Below are 18,661 nucleotides of genomic sequence, written 5' to 3'. Positions count from 1 at the left end.
GGTCTGATGGGAGCAACTTCAGCTTCAGTAACAGGGATTTTTATTCCAATCCAATCGGATCCATGAGACTCATGTGTGGGTTTACATCTCTTTCAAGATCTGGAAGATGGACGTTTTCATCCTGTGAGAATAAATCTAGATTCGTCTGCTACAGCCTCCCTTCAGGTAAGTGTTTCACCCTCCTTCAGAGGGGTTACAGAGAAAGGTAACAAAAACCGAGTTAGACAAAAGTTCCTCCCCTTGCCTGAATAATTAGCCCCGCCCTGCAATGTAGAAGGTTAAAGTGAAGTTTCGGCAAGGATGGATGGATGATTGGAAGACCCGACTCCTCTAACACCAAACTAAAAGGCATCTGGTGGGATAGTGGCAAGGAGAGGAACGTCATTAAACCTTACTGACCATGACTCCATGCATGTTTCATCTCTTCAGCAGCAGTGCAGCAGCAGGTAGTGAAGCTGAGACTGAAGCTGAGGGGCTCTGTGGATCTGAACCATCCTGCTGTGAAAGCAGACCTCCAGGAAAAGGCAAGTGCTTTCATTAGTGGGAACAATGATTTCAGATGAGAGCTGTCCTTCAACAAACAGCACAGATGTAGATCAGAGGGTGAAAACTGTTTGTGTCTCCAGCTGCAGGACAGACTAAAGGACAACGGAGGGACAGGAGTCACCCTGAAGTGGAGAGAGCAGCCAGGTGGAAAAGTCTTCCACCGGGAGGGAAAAGGAAAAAAGACTGAGCTGTGAAATATAAACCCAGCTTCACTTGTGGATGCTGGATGTTTAGTTTATTATATTCCAGCTTTCACACAGAATAATGAAGGTAAACTTGCTGATCTTCATCTTTACTATCGCCATGGAAACGAGCATATGCTGGACATGTGGAAACTTCAACCTGTTCTTAAATCCTTGTGTGTGAGTTCCATGTAGAAGCTGAGGCTCAGCATCATTTCCACTTTCTTCCCATCTCTGCGTGTCAGCTGGTTAGCTCCCCCTGGTTTGTGTCCATGCTTTCTGGCTTATTTATTTAAATCCCAGAATGGTTTAGGCCCAGAATACATCTGTGATATGTTCAGAGAATATAAACCTAGCAGAGCTCTTAGATCCAAAGACTCTGGTCAACTAGTCCAGACCAGAGTCCAGACTAAACATGGAGAAGCAGCATTTAGCTGTTATGCTACAAACAAGTGGAACAAACTGCCAGTGGAGATTAAACTTTCACCAAATTTAGACGTTTTTAAATCCAGGTTAAAAACATTTCTTTTCTCATGTGCCTATGCATGAAATCTGCATGTTAACTTTTTAACTTATCTTGATTTTAATCATTTTAATGTAATTGATCATTTTATTGTAATTATGTGTTGATGCCTTTTACTATTTCTAAATATCTGTAATGCCTTTGTTTTATGTAAAGCACTTTCAATTGTCCTGTACATGAAATGTGCTGTACAAATAAACTGCCTTGCCTTTATTCTTTTTATGCATTTATTTAATTTATTCTTAGCAACAGAAGACCCTAATTTTCCAAGATCAGTTGAATCAAACTTTATGCCAATAAAAGTAAAATCAAATATATTAAATATGCACATAAACACATCTGTAAGAACACTTCCCCCCTGGGCCGGGTCCATGCTTTCTGGCTGGGAAATTACAGTTATTGTGAATGTTGAAAAATCATAATAAACATTCTGAATTCCCAACCTGAAGTACAGGGGAACAAGACTAATTATTAAATTTGTTGGCCACAACCCAATAAAAAGCTATATTTTATATATATATATATATATATATATATATAGAGAGAGAGAGAGAGAGAGAGAGAGAGAGAGAGAGAGAGAGAGAGAGAGAGAGAGAGAGAGAGAGAGAAAGAGAGCTGTTAATTTAACTTATTTAGACTCTCTAGTCATTTTAAATTTCAATTCAGTATATTTATATTGTATGGCAAAAAGATAAGTAAAAGAAAATTTAGTTAATCAAGATGGAACTGATTGAAAAATAACAGAAATGGGGTACAGAAAAGTCCAATCGATCATAAATAAATGGAAAGGGACAAGGAAGCCCTTCAAAATCCAATGTTTTTCCAGATTTAAAGTGTCTGCAGTCGTATTATCCACATGTAGCTTCTTAAACAACTTTAAAATAAATTGGGGACTCAATCAAAATAAAAATATCAACATAAGAAAAAATAAAATGTAAAAATATTATATTTTTATTCCTTCAAGCGACTTATTCCTGTATTTGAGAAAAATTGTCTCAAAATTCAACATTTCTTTGGGGTAGAAACTAAGCACAGATTACGACATGCTGCCCTCTAGTGCTGGACACTCGACAGTGCCAGAGTGCTCCGAGGAGACTAGCGACACTTCCACAGACTTCTACAGAAAGAAGGGGACTCATCAATATGGTTATCAATATGATCCGTAATAATCAATATGATCTGTAATCATATTGATTATCTGGTTGGTTGCCGTGTCATGCCATAGCAACAAAAATTGAAATTTTTTTTTTCTTGTGTTGCGTTGCAAGGCCCCGTGTGCACGTCTACGTGAACGAGCACAACATTTCACATGCACAAATGTCTCCCTTTGCTTAGCTGGAGGAGGGCAGCGAATTTCGCCTCATCGTACAAGTTCCATTGAAAATGATGGAGAAGGAGCGACGTCGCCTCCCGTGTGTCCAGGTGATCCTGTGTAAGATCCCAGAATGCATTGTGCAAGGAAATTAATGGCAACCTCTGTAGTTCAGAAAAACAGTAAATACATACGATTTTTGAAGTAATTAGAAACAATTCATTTAAGTAGAACAGGGCAATAACTATGTGTTCAGGCCAAAATGTGCTAATAGCCGGGGTTTCTTTTAGGGTTGTTGCAATAAATGCTAATGTACATTTGATAGGGATATGAAACTCCTAACAACAAAGATCTGGGGGACATCTTATGTCAGCTCTTGCTGTTTGGACATCCTGCCCACAGGTTTCTTCAAAAAGGTCTGGAAGACTCTGGAACCAGATCTGGTGCAGATCGTGAACAGGGGCCTCATTTACCAAACTCTGTATAGCAAAGCAAAAGGTGGCGTCAGCGGTGCAAAAAGGAAATGTGGTGCAAAAAAACTTTCAGATTTATTAAAGCATGCACACGCACGTCCTACGTAATCAACTCTAAAGTGGACAGCTATGAGGGAGTGCCTTGCCCCGGCCACATGATGGCTATAAATGGTCAGGTGGATGCCTGTAATAAAGATTCATCTCATCATTTCCATGATGGCTCTGGAGGGAATAAGAGGATTTTTTCAGGGTGTGAGACAAAGATCCTGATGGACCACGTTGACAAAAAAAACTGGCAGATGCTGTCATCGCAGAGTCAGAAGGGATGACACACCAGAGGCGTCGGAACATGTGGCTGGATATATCTCAGTCGTCTGCCATGCGGGATATCGAAGTTCGAATCCCACAGGGGCAAATCGCTTTGGAGAAAAGCACCTGCTACCACTATTCTGCCTTTCTGACACCAGTAATGCCCACGCCGTGCCCACCAATTAAACATTTACGTTTGTCAACGTGGTCCACCAGGATCTATGTCTCACACCCCGAAAAATTCCTCTTCTTCCCTCTTTTTCCCTCCTGAGCCATCATAAAGATGATGTGATGAATATTTTTTACAGGTGCACTCACCTGTCCATTTATGGCCACCATGTGGGCGGGCCAAGGCGTTCCCTCATGTGCGCTAACTTTAGAGTTAATTCTGATTTACAAACGGAAATAGGCTTAGGACCTGAATGCGCTTGCTTTTTTAAATCTGAAAGTTTTTGTGTAAAAATTTTATGATGTATAATATATTCTCTTCAGTACTACCAAATTCATTGATAGAACAATATAATCTGATTGAAAAAAGATTCTCGAGATTTACCAAATGGCCTATTTTACCTAAAGCCAAAGAAACACTCTTTAAAGTCATAAACAAAATTTATCCTGTGACAGAACATCTAAGAAACAGGTTTGGTTTTGAGATGGATCAGTATTCTTTTTGTAGTGATGAAAACAAAACTCTGGAAAATCTGTTTTTTATCCTCTAATACACAATGTTTTTGGTGTGACATAAAAAAATTGATTTCTCTAAAAATTAAAGATGTGCCGCCATTTGAATTATATCATATTATTTTTTTATAAGGACCATCAGACACCTAGCATCATCCTACTGCTGGGTGAATATCATATGCTAAATGGAGGAACACTAAGCCTTCCTTCCCTGATTTATTAATTATTTTAAGATTTCTTTTCATCTCTTATAAAGATAAAAAGCAAATATTCCATGAAAATATGCCTGAACTTTCCCCATCTTCTGCTATTCTAAATTATAACTTATTTTATTACTTCGCTGCTCCTTTTTATGTTAGATGTAAATGCCTGATAAAAATTAACCCTTTGCACAAACATGGTGGTGTTTTGCTTTCTGGTTTTTGTTTGATTTTTTGGTTCATGAATCCCTACTGTTATATTTTGGTACTTCTACACTGTGTTTAGCTTAATTTGTATTATTATATGCTCGTTGAGATTTTATATTCTCAATTGTTTAAAAACAAACAAACAAACAAAAAAAACTTCAACGTCATAAGCAGGGCGGCGCCACCTGTTACGCATGCGCGCCAACGCAGTGACGCATTTCAAACTGGACGGCGGGTAGTCGAAGCCTACCGCGAGACAACAACATAAAGCTTCCTTGTTGTGAAATAGAGCCAACTAAGTAAAGAAAATGACGAGCACTTTGAAGGGAATCACCCTGAAGGGAAGCGCAGAGCTGGTGGCTGAGTTTTTCTGTAAGTATTTAGGTTTATTTGACGTTTTATCGTAGCGGCATGTTTTTAGCATCACGCGAACACACCGTGCTAACATGCTGCCCTGTGCTAGCATGACGAGCTACGCTCTCTGTGAACCATTCATTTAGAAATACAGACATCAGTAAAAGAAGCTCAACGCCAGCCCTTTGTTAGAGCAAACAATTTCGTGAAACCTTTTTTTTGGGGGGGGATAGTCTTTTTCCTTTTCAGTTAAGATCACAGTGGAGAGCACCGCCCACCACGCACTTTGCCGGTGAACGAATCAAGCATAACGCATGTAAACTTTTAAAGGTAAAATAATATACTATTTTTCGTGTCTTATTTATGCCGAATACTTTAGCAGACTACAGTGTCTCTGGAGAGATGTAAGTACGAGTTTTACCTTTACATTTTCACCAGGAGACGTGGAAGTGATTTTAAAATGACTTTTTTTTATTGAGGAGGTGTGGATTATTACCATTAGCTTTACAACGTTTAGTTGTAACACTTCGGTTCCTTTTTATACATAGTGGGATTATTTTACATATTTTCACTAGAAAATGGTTAAACAAAGAACAAAATACTGAAAGTTTACATGCCATCTGATTGTATCTGTTTATTTTATTAACGTATTAGACCTTTTCACACATAAAACACGTTATTTTGTTTCTGGTAATCGGTCTAAGTCTGAAGCTTATAGTCATGTCAGTGTCTTTAATTATTATTATTATTATTATTTTTTTTAATTTAGCTCAGCCAGTTAGCAAGCTGTGTTTTTATTCAGACATTTTCCATCTGACCTGAACCCCTCTTTCCAGCATTCGGCATCAACAGCATCCTCTACCAGCGGGGCATCTATCCTCCAGAGACCTTCACCAGAGTAACCCACTACGACATGAGCCTTCAACTCACCACTGACCCCAAGCTGAAGACCTACCTGAACAACGTGGTGTCTCAACTCAAAGGTAGTCCTAGTAGTCAGTCTTAAAGTCTTGAAAGACCTCAAAGAGTTTTAGTCTGGACTTCAGTTTAAATCAGGTTTACTGAACACATATCATGCAGTTTAAACAGACTTTAGAGTGAAGGACTGCCTTCTAGTACCGGGTCGGACCTTTTTAATCCTGGTGTGATAGATGGAAGCAGGTGGTGGAAACCTTCCTCAGAGGTTTTACTCCACATTGACATGACAGCATCACACAGTTGCTGCAGGTTTGTCTAAAACAGAAAATATTCAGTGAGCAGCAGTTGTCTGGACCAAAATGCCTTGTTGATGTCAGACCGGGATATTTTCGTGGCCCCCTTTGGGGCCCTTAGTACCAGCATGACCTGGTTTAACCAGCACATCCTACCTGATTATTGTTGCTGACCATGTCCATCCCTTTATGACCACAGTGTAGCATCTTCTGATGCTACTTCCAGCAGGATAATGCCCCATGTCACAAAGCTCAGATCATCTCCACCTGCTTTCTAGAACATGACAGTGAGTTCACTGGACTCCAACGGCCTCCACAGCCACCAGATCTCAGTCCAGTAGAGCAGCTTTTGGATGTGGTGGAACGGAAGATTCTCATCATGGATGCAGCCGACAAACCTGCAGCAACTGTGTGATGCTGTCATGTCAATATGGAGCAAAACCTCTGAGGAAGGTCTGACCTGTGTCCTACTTCATGTCTGTGACTGTGCGGCGGCATTGTCCGGCTTCATGCAGGATCTCTTTGTGTTGCAGAGTGGCTGTTCGAGTGCACGGTGCAGAAGCTGGTGCTGGTCATCACATGTCTGGAAACCAACGAGGTCCTGGAGAGATGGCAGTTTGACATCGAGTGTGACAAGTCGGCCAAGGAGAGCAGGTCAGGTCCTCTTCCTTCTAGAGCCACGACTCCATCAGCTCCACCTCCAGGGGCTGCAGAGGTCAAAACTCATTCAACTCAGACACAGGGGAAAATCTCTTAAAGGAGATAACAGATTACACCCACACATGAGAAAATATTTTACAGCTGATTCCAGTTTCCGGGATTCTGGTCTGGGTCCTTCATCAGACTAGATGTTTCAAACCAGCACACAACACGGTGTGGAACCAGTCAGAAGAGAACAATCACCTCTTCTCTGCCTCCAATGGGCTTTTTTATCACAGAGTCACTCCTCTCTGAGCTCAAATCTAGACCCACCCTCCACAGGTTGTGGGCTGGACATGGATTGAATGCTGCATGTGTTTCCTGTTGGTACACGTCCATCTACTGGTTGATTTTTTTATGATGTTACCTGGTTTATCATGTGTTAGTGCTCCCAGAGAGAAGTCCATCAAGACCATCCAGGATGAGATCCGCTCTGTCATCCGACAGATAACGGCCACCGTGACCTTCCTGCCGCTGCTGGATACTCCATGTCAGTAAGCTTGCTGTTCATTCTGCTACCTGGCTGCTCAGCCTCCTGAACCTTCCTCCTTCTGTTCCAGGTGCGTTCGACCTGCTGGTCTACACAGACAAAGACCTGGTGGTTCCAGAGAAGTGGGAGGAATCGGGGCCGCAGATCATCGACCAATCAGAGGAGGTGCGTTTACGTTCCTTCACCACCTCCATCCACAAGGTGAACAGCATGGTGGCCTACAAGAGGACCGACTCGGTTTAACCTGTAGCCTTGATGGACACCAGCAGGTTTTCCAGTCTGCACCTCTGTCTCCAGGAGGAGGAACTCTGCTGCCTCTGTACATATTTTCTTTAATGTTTCTCAGCTTATCTGCTTCGTTTTAAACAAATAAATTCCTTTTGCTTCCCCAAACACAGCTTATAGTGTTTTACTGGTTTTCTACAGCAGATGGCGGTAACGAGCTGCTGTTCACAAATCTCATCCTTCAGTAGAACAAGACCACAGGAAGTCAGCGCTTTTCTTCAATCTGGCGAACACCTGACTTCACTCACTGATGAAGACGTGCAACACCTTCACACCTGTGCAGATCACTTCTGGTCCTGGTCCTGTGGTTTACTGAGGTCACTTCTGGTCCTGGTCCTGTGGTTTACTGAGGTCACTTCTGGTCCTGGTCCTGTGGTTTACTGAGGTCATTTCTGGTCCTGGTCCTGTGGTTTACTGAGGTCACTTTTGTTCCTGGTCCTGTGGTTTACTGAGGTCACTTTTGTTCCTGGTCCTGTGGTTTATGGAGGTCACTTCTGTTCCTGGTCCTGTGGTTTACTGAGGTCACTTTTGTTCCTGGTCCTGTGGTTTACTGAGGTCACTTCTGGTCCTGGTCCTGTGGTTTATGGAGGTCACTTCTGTTCCTGGTCCTGTGGTTTACTGAGGTCACTTTTGTTCCTGGTCCTGTGGTTTACTGAGGTCACTTCTGGTCCTGGTCCTGTGGTTTACTGAGGTCATTTCTGTTCCTGGTCCTGTGGTTTACTGAGGTCACTTTTGTTCCTGGTCCTGTGGTTTACTGAGGTCACTTCTGGTCCTGGTCCTGTGGTTTACTGAGGTCATTTCTGTTCCTGGTCCTGTGGTTTACTGAGGTCACTTTTGTTCCTGGTCCTGTGGTTTACTGAGGTCACTTCTGTTCCTGTTATTGTGGTTTATAGAGATCAGTTCTGGTCCAGGTGCTGTGGTGTAGGAGGTCAGGGAGCTGATGGAGGTGAAGGAACTGGTGGATCCATGCATCCATCTGTCCGTTTCTTTTCCGGGTCGGGTCTCATGTTCCGCAGCCTCAGCAGAGAGACCCAGACTTCTTTCTCCCTGCCACTTCTTCCAGCTTCTCCAGGGAAGCCGAGGTGTTTCCAGGCCAGCCCAGAGATGCAGCCTCTGTTGGTGGCCTCCTAACCAGATGCCCGAGCCACATGGTTCCTCTGGATGTGGAGGAGCAGCGCTTCTACTCACCAGACATTCAGGTCCAGACAGCTGATCTTTTTGGAGATGGCAGTGCCCCCCAACAGTTTCTGAGATGCCAACAACAATGCACCACGTGTACCTGATAAAGTGGCTGGGGAGTGCATCTTCCTGATGGGGGTTGCTAGAATAAGTCCAAGTGAATTCAGTAAATGTTCCTCTAAGTCTGACATAAATGTGTGTGTTCAGTTTGCTGGTAATATAGCAGACATGACTCCATCACTCTGTAACCATGACGATATAACAGCAGCTTTTCATGATGATGTTCAAAGAGAAACACAAAAGTAAAACTTTATTTTTAATGGTGAATTAGACCTACTGATCACAAGAAGGCAGTGGAAACATCTAGACCGTTTCCCTCTGAAAGCGCAGGTCTAGTCTTTGGCTCGAACACTTTTAGAAATAACAAACAGGATAGTGATGTACCACACTTCATGTCTCATCTGGAAGAGTTCTACCTAAGAGTCCTCAAGAATTAGCAGAGGGAATCATTTTAGTATGAAAGTACATTTTCTCTAAGAATCCTGTGCTCTTGACAAAAAGATGCCTTTACAATATAGAAACTCTAATAAATATATAAAACAAAATAAATAAGCAACAGTTAAGACAATAAGTGAAAAATGTATAAAAGCCTGAACCATGAAGGATGTGCTGTGAACACAGACGAAGCTATTAGTGACACCGTGCAGGATCTGGATGCTGCGACCTCCGAGGATCTGAACTAACCATCGGTGCCGACATGAAAGCCGCTCTGCACTAATAAAACCCACTACAAGTATGTTTTACTTTCTCTGAGAAGTGACGGTGGCAACAGGAAAACACTGAAAACCTAAAAGAAATCAAGCTGAAAGCAATGATGACAGGTCTCTACTTCCTGTTAGCTATATAAAGCTAACTGTAAAAGATAATTTTTATGTTTGAGGTTCACTTGTAGTTTTAGATATTTTCTTACATAAAAAAAAAAAAAGTTTGTAGAAAAGTCAGTAAATGAGTGTTTGGTGGATTAACAAGGTTTCTAGGTAATAAATCTGAAAAGAAGAGGTGGGACTTTATTTTGATGGGAACACCATGCAGCCAATCACATGTGAGTACAGTTATGGGTAATACCATTATGTGAAAAAAGGAAGGAAGGTGCACAGATAGCTGTTTCAGACTGACGTTAGCTTTCCAAACTGGATTTAGAAGCAGCGGTCCATTCAGACTGACAAAAGTTTGTTCTGAGGCAGAGATATCGATTCTTCTTGGCAAACTGGATGTTCATTGGCAGAGAAAGGTTGGATTCACCCGGACTGCTGCATCACTTATGTTTCAATACAGTTGGGGGGAAATATATGTGTATATATATATATATATATATATATATATATATATATATATATATATAAGGAAAGAAATAAACAACCAAACACTCATTTACTGATGTTTTGTGCTAAATTCATTTGTAAGCTACTCGGACTGCTAACAACTCAGCTAGCCTGTTATTGTGTTCCAAGCTATGGCAGTGTGAGGTCAGTCTGCAGTTGAATCTGATGTAACTGATTTACAATTAAAGGTTCATTTATTTACTGGGGTTTGAGTTAAAATTAAATGATTGTTGCTTGTTCCTCGCTGGTTGTTTGAGTTTAGTGCTAGCTGGCCAAAGTTAGCATGCTAACATGCTAAAAACATGGTGAAAATGGGAATCAGCATACAACACCTCATTATTGTACTCCACACATCAGATTGTTAGCATCACGCCTGCAAACCTATTAGCATGTTTATGTAAATATTTAGCTTTGTGTGACCGTTAGCATGACTGCAGTCTCATATTGGAGAGATGAACTTTCTATGTGAGCACCACAGAGAGGAAGAATGGACTAGACTGAGTTTCCCTTATTAGGGTCAGGAAATCACACAGCATATTATCTGTTAGCTGTAAGTGTAATGGGAAATCCTGGGTCTTAGGGTTAGCAATGGAGTCACACCAGGCCGTTGACCAGCCCCTTTTCACAGTCCTCAGCCAGACCCTTCCAATGCTGCCGGTTTTTCTGACATCCTTCCAGCAGTGGGGAGCAGTACTCCGACATGCCGGCCAAGGTCTGTGGGAAACAGCAGGTTGAACTCAGTGCAGGTACTGGTCAGATTAACTTCTCAGGAGTGACAGGCGATGGAGGAGGATCAATTACCTCATATAACTGAATGCAAATGGCATCAATGAAGGACACCTGCATGCTGGGTATCTTATCTCTTTTCTCACGATTCATCAGGTCCTGAAGAAAAAGAATAGAACAAGAGCATGATAAAAAAAGACAGGTGAGTATGAACTGCTCATTGGGCAGTTCCCACCATTGCCATCTTAGCAGCGTCACACATGTTGTCATTCCCGGAAAATCCAAAAATGGGCAAAGTGGTGGAGCTAAGAGGGAGAATGTCAAGGTGGGGGTGGATGATTGACACCCATCAAACTCTGAGCTGCCTTTAGCTAAGAGCTAACCGAGCTAACCTGAAGCTAACGGTAGCTAACCAGGTAACGGAGGTAGGTGGGCTAAAGCTAAGGCGCATTGTTAACCGGCTAAAAACTGCGTTCATGCTGCACTCTCCCTTCTTGCTGCGGATATTGTATACCTGTCAATCAAAAGGACATGCCCCTAATTATGCCAAATTTCAAGATTAAATAACATCTAAACGGATGAGTTAGAAAAAATTCACCCTCCTCACAGTTGTCATGAAGGTAAACTTGACCTTTTAATACTAAAATGTTTTTTTCTACCAGGCTTTAAACATGTTTATTTCTGCTGTGAAGCTGGTCTTTTTAACATGCGAGTCTATGGGGATTTGCTCTGTTTTGGAGCCAACCCCTAGTGGATGAGGGGTGAACTGCAACTTTTTGCACTTCCGTATAGGCTTCACATTTTACTGCTGGAGGTTGCCGCTTGGTCACCAATGTTGGACACGTTACTTTGAAAAAGTAATTAGTTATAATTACTAGTTACTTCTCCCAAAAAGTAACTGAGTTAGTAAATGAGTTACTCCTCTACAAAAGTAACTAGTTAGCACAGAAAGTAACTTTTGCGTTACTTTGTATGACGGCCCTTCCATGCTTCTGGATGTATCCAATGTGCAGCAACGTCTAGATAGCTTCCATTATGTGCAGTCCAGATGTCTGCAGTAGCAGAGACACATTCCAACCGTTCAAATCCTTTTTTGAGCTCAACGTTCATTTTAGCGTACTCTGTGTCAATGTATTTAGAAAATGTCTTTCTATCATCATTGTCAACTGTGTTTTTGGCCCCAAGTTTAGTAGAAGTGTGTGTTGTTGAAAGGTGCTTCAGTAAATTGGAATTACTTACACCGGACGTGGACAAACTCTTTGCTCTGGGACGTAATGTACACTTTTACCTTTCACTTTGACGAGGTTAAAGTAGTGCCTGTATTTCCACCTCGAAAACGCTGTCTTTCTCTGTGACTCCGGACTCGCCATCTCTAATAGTTTGTGTGTGTGTGCTGCACTAAGTTGGGGTTTGTGTGTGTAAACTCCGCCCACCTGATGTCTCTGATTGGCTTAACATGAAATGTTACTCTAACTTTGCCAATCATTACCCAGGCGGTTATCTCTCCCTCCCCTCCCTTGTCACCAAAGGGGAAAAAAACACATTTGCAGATCCTGTGTCTGTGTGAGCAAAGTCGGATGATAGCTTCAGTGAAGCTTTAGTAACGCACAGTAACGGCGTGTTATAATGGTAATTGCACTGTAACGATAGAAAAAATAATTAGTTAGATTACCCATTACTGAAAAAAGCAACACCGTTAGTAACAGCCTTTAATATTCCCGTAACTGTTGGTCACACAGCGATGTGATTACAGGTCACTGTGACCAGAAATAATCTACATTATGGGTCCAGTCATTCATACAAATGTTTAAATAACCTAAAGGTTGTTGGTCACGGAGGTGGTGAAGAAAACTGGAAAAGCTGGAAAATTTTAAAATGAGTGGAAAAAAAACATAAAAAAACAAAGGAAGAAAAAAAAATGGAATAAAATAAAATTCAATTAAACATCGAGTGATGAAAAGAAATTTGTAAATGTGATGTCAGAATTATTGTAATGCAAAAGGTGTCCACCAGGGGGCAGAAGACCAGGATCAGATTGTTTACACAGCAATAACGGTCTATCTAGCCTTGTTGTCAGAGATAAACTGCAAATTGGTGAGAATAATAATCACGTTTTCAGAGTATTATTATATTATAGTATACTATGTCTATTATTAGTAACTGAATCTTAATATCTGTTGTTTTACATGTACATTAAGTTAAATCCTCTCACTGAGATGGTTTAAGATCATGTGTCTTTCTAATGGAGGGTTCAGCATCTACGGAAATGAGTGGTTCATAATACTTACGATGGGCTCAATATTCAGTTCTTGCCTCTCTTTGTCCCCCTGTTCAAAGAACTCTGTGGCTACCAGCTCTGCAACCTGCATCAGAGAGAGGATGATGAAGAGGATGATAAGTCTGTATCACATCATTAGGTTCGTGAGTTCAAAAGCTGACAAATATGCACATGGAAAATGACCAGCAGGATGAAACAGAAACTATTTTGTCCTCAGAGGGACTTGGACATGTGGACAATCTCACATGTGCTTTGTTGCTGCAGGTGAAGGTAAAAACTCATAGGAGGTTGATTTAGTAGCAGAAGTCTGCACTCTGGTACGAGTTAGAGCTGGTTAAACCACAAAGCAAATGAAAACAGGACGTCTTACCAGCATTCCACTAAGTTAATGGTTTCTGCTTCCAGAGAGGTAAATGTGACCTGACTGCAGCCTGAGGCTCCAATCAGCATCACACTGTGGGGATGTGTGTACGTGGAAACCTCCTGCAGCTGCTCATTGACTCCATAATGAAACTGCAGAACTGCTGAGCTGCAGGGGAGTTCGTGTTACTGTAGAATGAGGATGACTGCTCTGTTTAAGCATGTATGTGAATGTCTGCGTGACAGTACTAGAAGAGGGACCTGATGAGGAGGATGACCCAGGACTAGAAGGTGGACCTGGTGAAGGTTCCAGCTGGACAAAGTTGGTCTTTTCTTGAGTCCAACTTGAGTCATAAATTGTAACTTTGCAGAGGACGTAGAAAATATTGAAGTCATGAGATCAGATGCGAGAAATCGTTCATTTGAGTGACAAGTTGTGCATGTGAGTGTGTGTGTGAGAAGTCATACATGTGTGTGTGTGTGTGTGAAGTCGTGCATGTGAGTGTGTGCGTGAGAAGTCGTACGTGTGTGTATGTGTGTGCGTGAGAAGTAGGGTATTGGAGTGTGTGTGTGTGTGTGTGTGAGACATTGTGCATGTGTGTGTGTGTGCTGCCCAGCTTTCGCTGGTATCGTGGGGATGGGGCCACAGCTGTTGTTATTAATGAGGACTCAATTATCCAGACACACACAGCTTGCCTGGAGCTCCCTCTGAGCCAGGGGGTCCTAATGAGCTGGGGACTAAGGAAGGTCACTGCTTCTGCTACTAAATGATCTCAGGGAACATTTTTCACCATGAGTCATGTGACCCTGTCTTACATCATCTTTTAATTACACTACTTTATATTTTGGGACGCTGATGGTTGAATCCCAGCTTTCACCTGCTCAACAGTCTACACTGAAGCATTTCTCTGCAGCAAAACATGCCTCGTGGAGACGAGACACGTCTCCAGTGGGGAGTCCAGAAGGTCCATGTTATCATGGAAAGCCTGGATCTCTGGTGGCTGCATCGGAGCGCATGGGTGGGCAGCTTCCACATGTGTGAAGGCTCCACATGGACCCAGTTTAGAAACATGAATAGAAAATGAAGAAGATAGAAGTTCCTCCTGCTACATAAGGCAGAGGGGGGAAGCTGTAGACCAGAAACAGATAGAGGAGCTTGTTTTTACCCTTTTCTGCACCGGCCAGGGCTTGGTGATGGCTGAGATATCACATGCAGTCATCAGCATTGACCTGTAGGGGGCACACAGTGACACTCAGTCACCCACTCCCACAGAAACCAGCACTCCCTCCTCCTGCCATCCAGTCTGTGGTGTGAAGCATAATACTGTAAAATGGCTTTTAGTTCATGTCCCAGCACCGACAATAAACAGGAAACAAAGGCTGTCCAATCCACATTACTCTATAATAATTATAATCTTCTTCTTATTATTATTATAGAATAATGTGGATTTAGATAGATTCTGTGAACTGCTGATTCATTCTAGTCTCAGTTCAACCACTAAAACCTTAAAATGTGGAACCATCCCTCTAACATCCTGGCCTGAGTCCTGTTATTTGTACATATTTCTGTCGGGAGATAACTGGCTCACCTCAGTAAGTCTCTGTGATGTTCGTCCACCCAAACAAACTGGTTGTTCTTGGTGAGTTCAAAGAACTCCTCTCGCCTCCTGCCAACACAAACATGAACACAGTCAGGACTCAGGTACTGATCCAGGACCGTGGATTACTGATCATACCCGAACCATGTTTTAACCATGGAAAGCACTTTGGGCTGCATTTATATATGAAAAGTGCTCTATAAATAAAGACTGATTGATTGAGAAGCATGTATCCTCCCGCAACATGTAATCTCCTGTTTTTCTCATTTCAGTGCTACAGGTGAGTGTTAAAATGTACATTTCTGTAAATAAAATGCCTGAATGTTTGGAGGTTTTATATAAATGGTATTAAAAGGATTGTGTGGCCTTTAAACTGCGCCTTGTTAAACAGTTTGATGGTGGAACCTGCTGCTCGCTCTCCGAACAAATAGGAAGGGAACTTTCTTTTCCATCTGGAACATCTCAGAGCTGTGTAGCTTTTTGCTTACGTTAGCTAACGTTAGCATGAGATGGTTGATTACTTTTCAACCCCTCACCTGCTCCATACAGAGTTAGAGGCATGTGCACATCAGTAGCTTTTTATTTTAAAAAGCATTTCTGGAAGCAGACTTGTGGGGGGCTCCGCCCCCTCTAAGGTTGATGTTTGGTACCTACTTCATGTAGAGAGCGAGGTCGGTGGCCAGAATGGCCCTCTCGATCATCTTTAGGGTGGCCTTGTACTCCTCCAGAGAGAGAGCGCTCAGAATCTGGTTTCCCTGAGACAGAGACACAAACCATAGAAATGCTAATTCAGTTCTATTCTTTTCACTATTTCATCCATTTTCCTTTACAAGGCTGGTCTGGAAGGAGCCAGAAAACACCTGAGGGGCGGCAGACCGGAGACACAAAAAAAGAACATTAAAACAATAATAAACTTCACTACATTATAATTTGTCTTTAGATGGCCTTTAAAAATAGAGATATAAAAACAAGTTCCAGTTATTTGATGCAGCAGATGAGAAGGACAATCGTCCTGAGCCAGACTTGGTTTAGATAAAATGGTAAAAACCATGAGTTGTACTGGGCTGCTTAGACCAGGTCCAGAAGCAGTCTTAGATACAGAGGGGGACGACCTAAAAAACGAGATTATGAAGAAGGCCATTTAACCTGAGAAAAAAGCAAACAGTGGCGTTCTGAATTTCCAGGGTTCCTTTTCATCAGGGTTCTGCAACCTGCTGCTCTGAGCTGCATGGAGCCTTCCTCCCTGGAGGAAATACGCTGGCCTTCACTGTCTGTGAAGCTGCTTTACCCACACACGTTTGTTTTTGCCAAGAAATTAGCAAAGAATGAAAAATGAAAGACACAACAAGCAGCATTTGCTGAAAGGTACCAAGGTGAGTGATTTCAGAAGTTCCATCGGAAGTTGACCAGAGAAAACATACGTTAAAGAAGTGGATCAAACTCAACCACTGCTGCAGGCTCTGCTGGTTTTGTCTGTTCTTGGACTGGAGTGAAACAGCCTTGTTTTGTAGGTATGGGAGCTCCATGACGGTCCACAGTGCTGCATGAGCTCCATGACGATCCATAGCAGTATGAGACCTCCATGATAGTATGGGAGTTCGCGTAAGGTAAGGCTAACTAAGAGACTGAGGGAGATCATCTATAAATACAGCAAAATGTGATGGACCAAGAATGGAACCCTGAGGCACACCTGGCCCTGGAGGAACTGAGAAAGATGGAGATCTAAGCTTTACTTGCTGCATCCTGTTGGAATGATCATTTAAGACTGACCAGAGAATATTCTTGACTCTAGTATTCTGACCCTGAGGAGCATCCACCTTGGTAGCGCTGACTACATATAATAACTAAGGTGGAAAATATACTTGCTTCTATTGATCTATACATGTGGTATCATCACCGGTGCGACCCGATGCTCCAGTTTTGTGGGAAAGTGTCAAACAGACAAAAGTTTATGTGGATACCACCCCATTTGATCAATACAAAGACTACAACACATCTGTTTTAAAGTAAAACTAAATCTGTTTTATGTTGCGGTCAATATTGAGATACTTTACAAACTGACAGAATCAGTAACCTTCACAGCATCAGTAGAACAATGATGTGGTAAAATTGGTGGTCATAACTCTCCACTCCTACACTCAGGTATTCTAAAGTAAGAAAAAGAAGATTTTCTCAATATGAGCCACATCTGTGGATCCTGAAGACTTGGATGTTTATGTTTATAAAACCAAACTCGAGACCAAATGTTTACACTTTCTTTAAAGGAACTTTAATATAAACACAGTAAGTGAGGAAAGGATATGTTATAAAGAGGCTTCTTGGTAATAAATCTGATACTGTTGGAAAACATGTTTATTTCCCTTTCAATGGAGAAACATCTGGAAGGAAAGTGTATGTGTGGGATGAGCAGCTGAGCTGATTATGTGGGTTGTTCTCATTAAAGAAATAGACTAATATATTATTTATCTGTTCTTTTTTAATCCACATGTTTAGAAATGTAATAATATGACTTTTTGGTAAATTCTTTTGGTTTTTATTGTATTTTAGCCTAATTTGAATTTTTTTTAGTATGCTTGTATGAATATAACATTTTGGAAGTGTTCCAGTCTGGGTTTAAAACATACCGCAGCACTGAATTAGCTCTTTTAAGGGTTTTTAATGACATATTTATAGCAATGGAATCTGGGGGCTGTGTTTTTGTTGTGCTTTTAGATTTAACTGCTGCTGTTGACACAGTAGACCGTGACATTCTCCTCTCCAGGCTGAAGCAGGGGGTGGACATCACTGGCTCAGCTCTGCGATGGTCCAGGTCCTACCTCTCTGATTGGCGTTTCTGTGTCATGATGGATGCTTTTACTTCTGCTTCTGCAGCCCTCCACTAGGGGGCGCCACAGGGCTCCATTCTCGGTCCTCTCTTGTTCTCTCTTTATTTGCTGCCGCTTGGTGCTATTTTTAGAAAGCATGCCATGCCATTTCACTTACACGCTGATGACTGCCAAGTCTACTTCCCTTTAAAGTGTGGTGGTTCTGTTTAGCTTCTCCTAGATCAGGGGATGGTTAGCTCTGAAGTTTCTCAGTTTTAATGAAAAAAGACAAGAGTTCATGTTGTTTAAATCCGGTGGCTCCAGCTGTACCCCATCTGTTGACTTTTCCTCTCCGGGACCACATGAAAAATTCAGTTTTAACCTCCCTTTGTTGGCTTCCCGTTCTTTCATTGTTTTTTTTTTTTTTTTTTTTTTGTCTATTTTTGTTTCTGCAGCCCCGCCCACACAGCTGGAACACCCAGGAACTAGAAAGAAATATGATTTACCCCTAAATAAACTGCTACCAATCTCAGATGTATCTGTACATGTTCTTTTCTAGATGAAAACAAAGGAATAAATAAGCGGCATCCTCCTCTCTGGCGTGTCTTCCCTCTGACATGGTGTTAACAGCATCTCCACCTGCTGCCCTCCTCTGCCTTTCTGACCATGGTGATGACCATGCCGTCCCCACCAGATAAAATCTGTTCTAGTTTTCCAATGTGGTCCATCAGGATCTCAGTCTCACATTCCGAAGAAATCCTCTTCTTCCCTCTTTTCCCTCCTGAGCTATCATGGAAATGATGTGATGAATATTTATTATAGGTGGTCACCTGACCTTTTATAGCCACCATGTGGGCGGGGC

The 18,661-nt window shown here is 42.0% G+C and overlaps 2 protein-coding genes across 4 annotated transcripts in view; one reads left to right on the top strand and one right to left on the bottom strand.

Moving 5' to 3' along the window:
* The first annotated feature begins 4,629 nt into the window (after positions 1-4,629).
* mad2l1 (MAD2 mitotic arrest deficient-like 1 (yeast)) lies at positions 4,630-7,561 on the top strand. Its single transcript, XM_041985410.1, has 5 exons — positions 4,630-4,805; positions 5,624-5,770; positions 6,532-6,652; positions 7,084-7,187; positions 7,258-7,561. The coding sequence occupies exons 1-5, from the start codon at positions 4,742-4,744 to the stop codon at positions 7,428-7,430; spliced, it is 609 nt and encodes a 202-aa protein (XP_041841344.1). The 5' UTR covers positions 4,630-4,741; the 3' UTR covers positions 7,431-7,561.
* A 1,393-nt stretch (positions 7,562-8,954) lies between these two features.
* Positions 8,955-18,661, bottom strand: part of pde5ab (phosphodiesterase 5A, cGMP-specific, b) — a 93,234-nt gene continuing 83,527 nt past the window's right edge. For all 3 annotated transcript variants that reach the window (XM_041985407.1, XM_041985409.1, XM_041985408.1), the window contains 6 exons: positions 15,650-15,750; positions 14,987-15,064; positions 14,564-14,627; positions 13,048-13,122; positions 10,835-10,918; positions 8,955-10,747 (listed from right to left, as the gene is read on the bottom strand). In XM_041985407.1, the coding sequence (XP_041841341.1) occupies positions 10,628-10,747; positions 10,835-10,918; positions 13,048-13,122; positions 14,564-14,627; positions 14,987-15,064; positions 15,650-15,750 (522 nt within the window). In that variant the 3' untranslated portion in view covers positions 8,955-10,627. The remainder of the gene's footprint in view (positions 10,748-10,834; positions 10,919-13,047; positions 13,123-14,563; positions 14,628-14,986; positions 15,065-15,649; positions 15,751-18,661) is intronic.

This window comes from Melanotaenia boesemani, chromosome 5, assembly GCF_017639745.1.
Source record: "Melanotaenia boesemani isolate fMelBoe1 chromosome 5, fMelBoe1.pri, whole genome shotgun sequence".
Classification (NCBI taxonomy): Eukaryota; Metazoa; Chordata; class Actinopteri; order Atheriniformes; family Melanotaeniidae; genus Melanotaenia; species Melanotaenia boesemani.
This window is presented reverse-complemented; position numbering and strand designations above follow the sequence as displayed.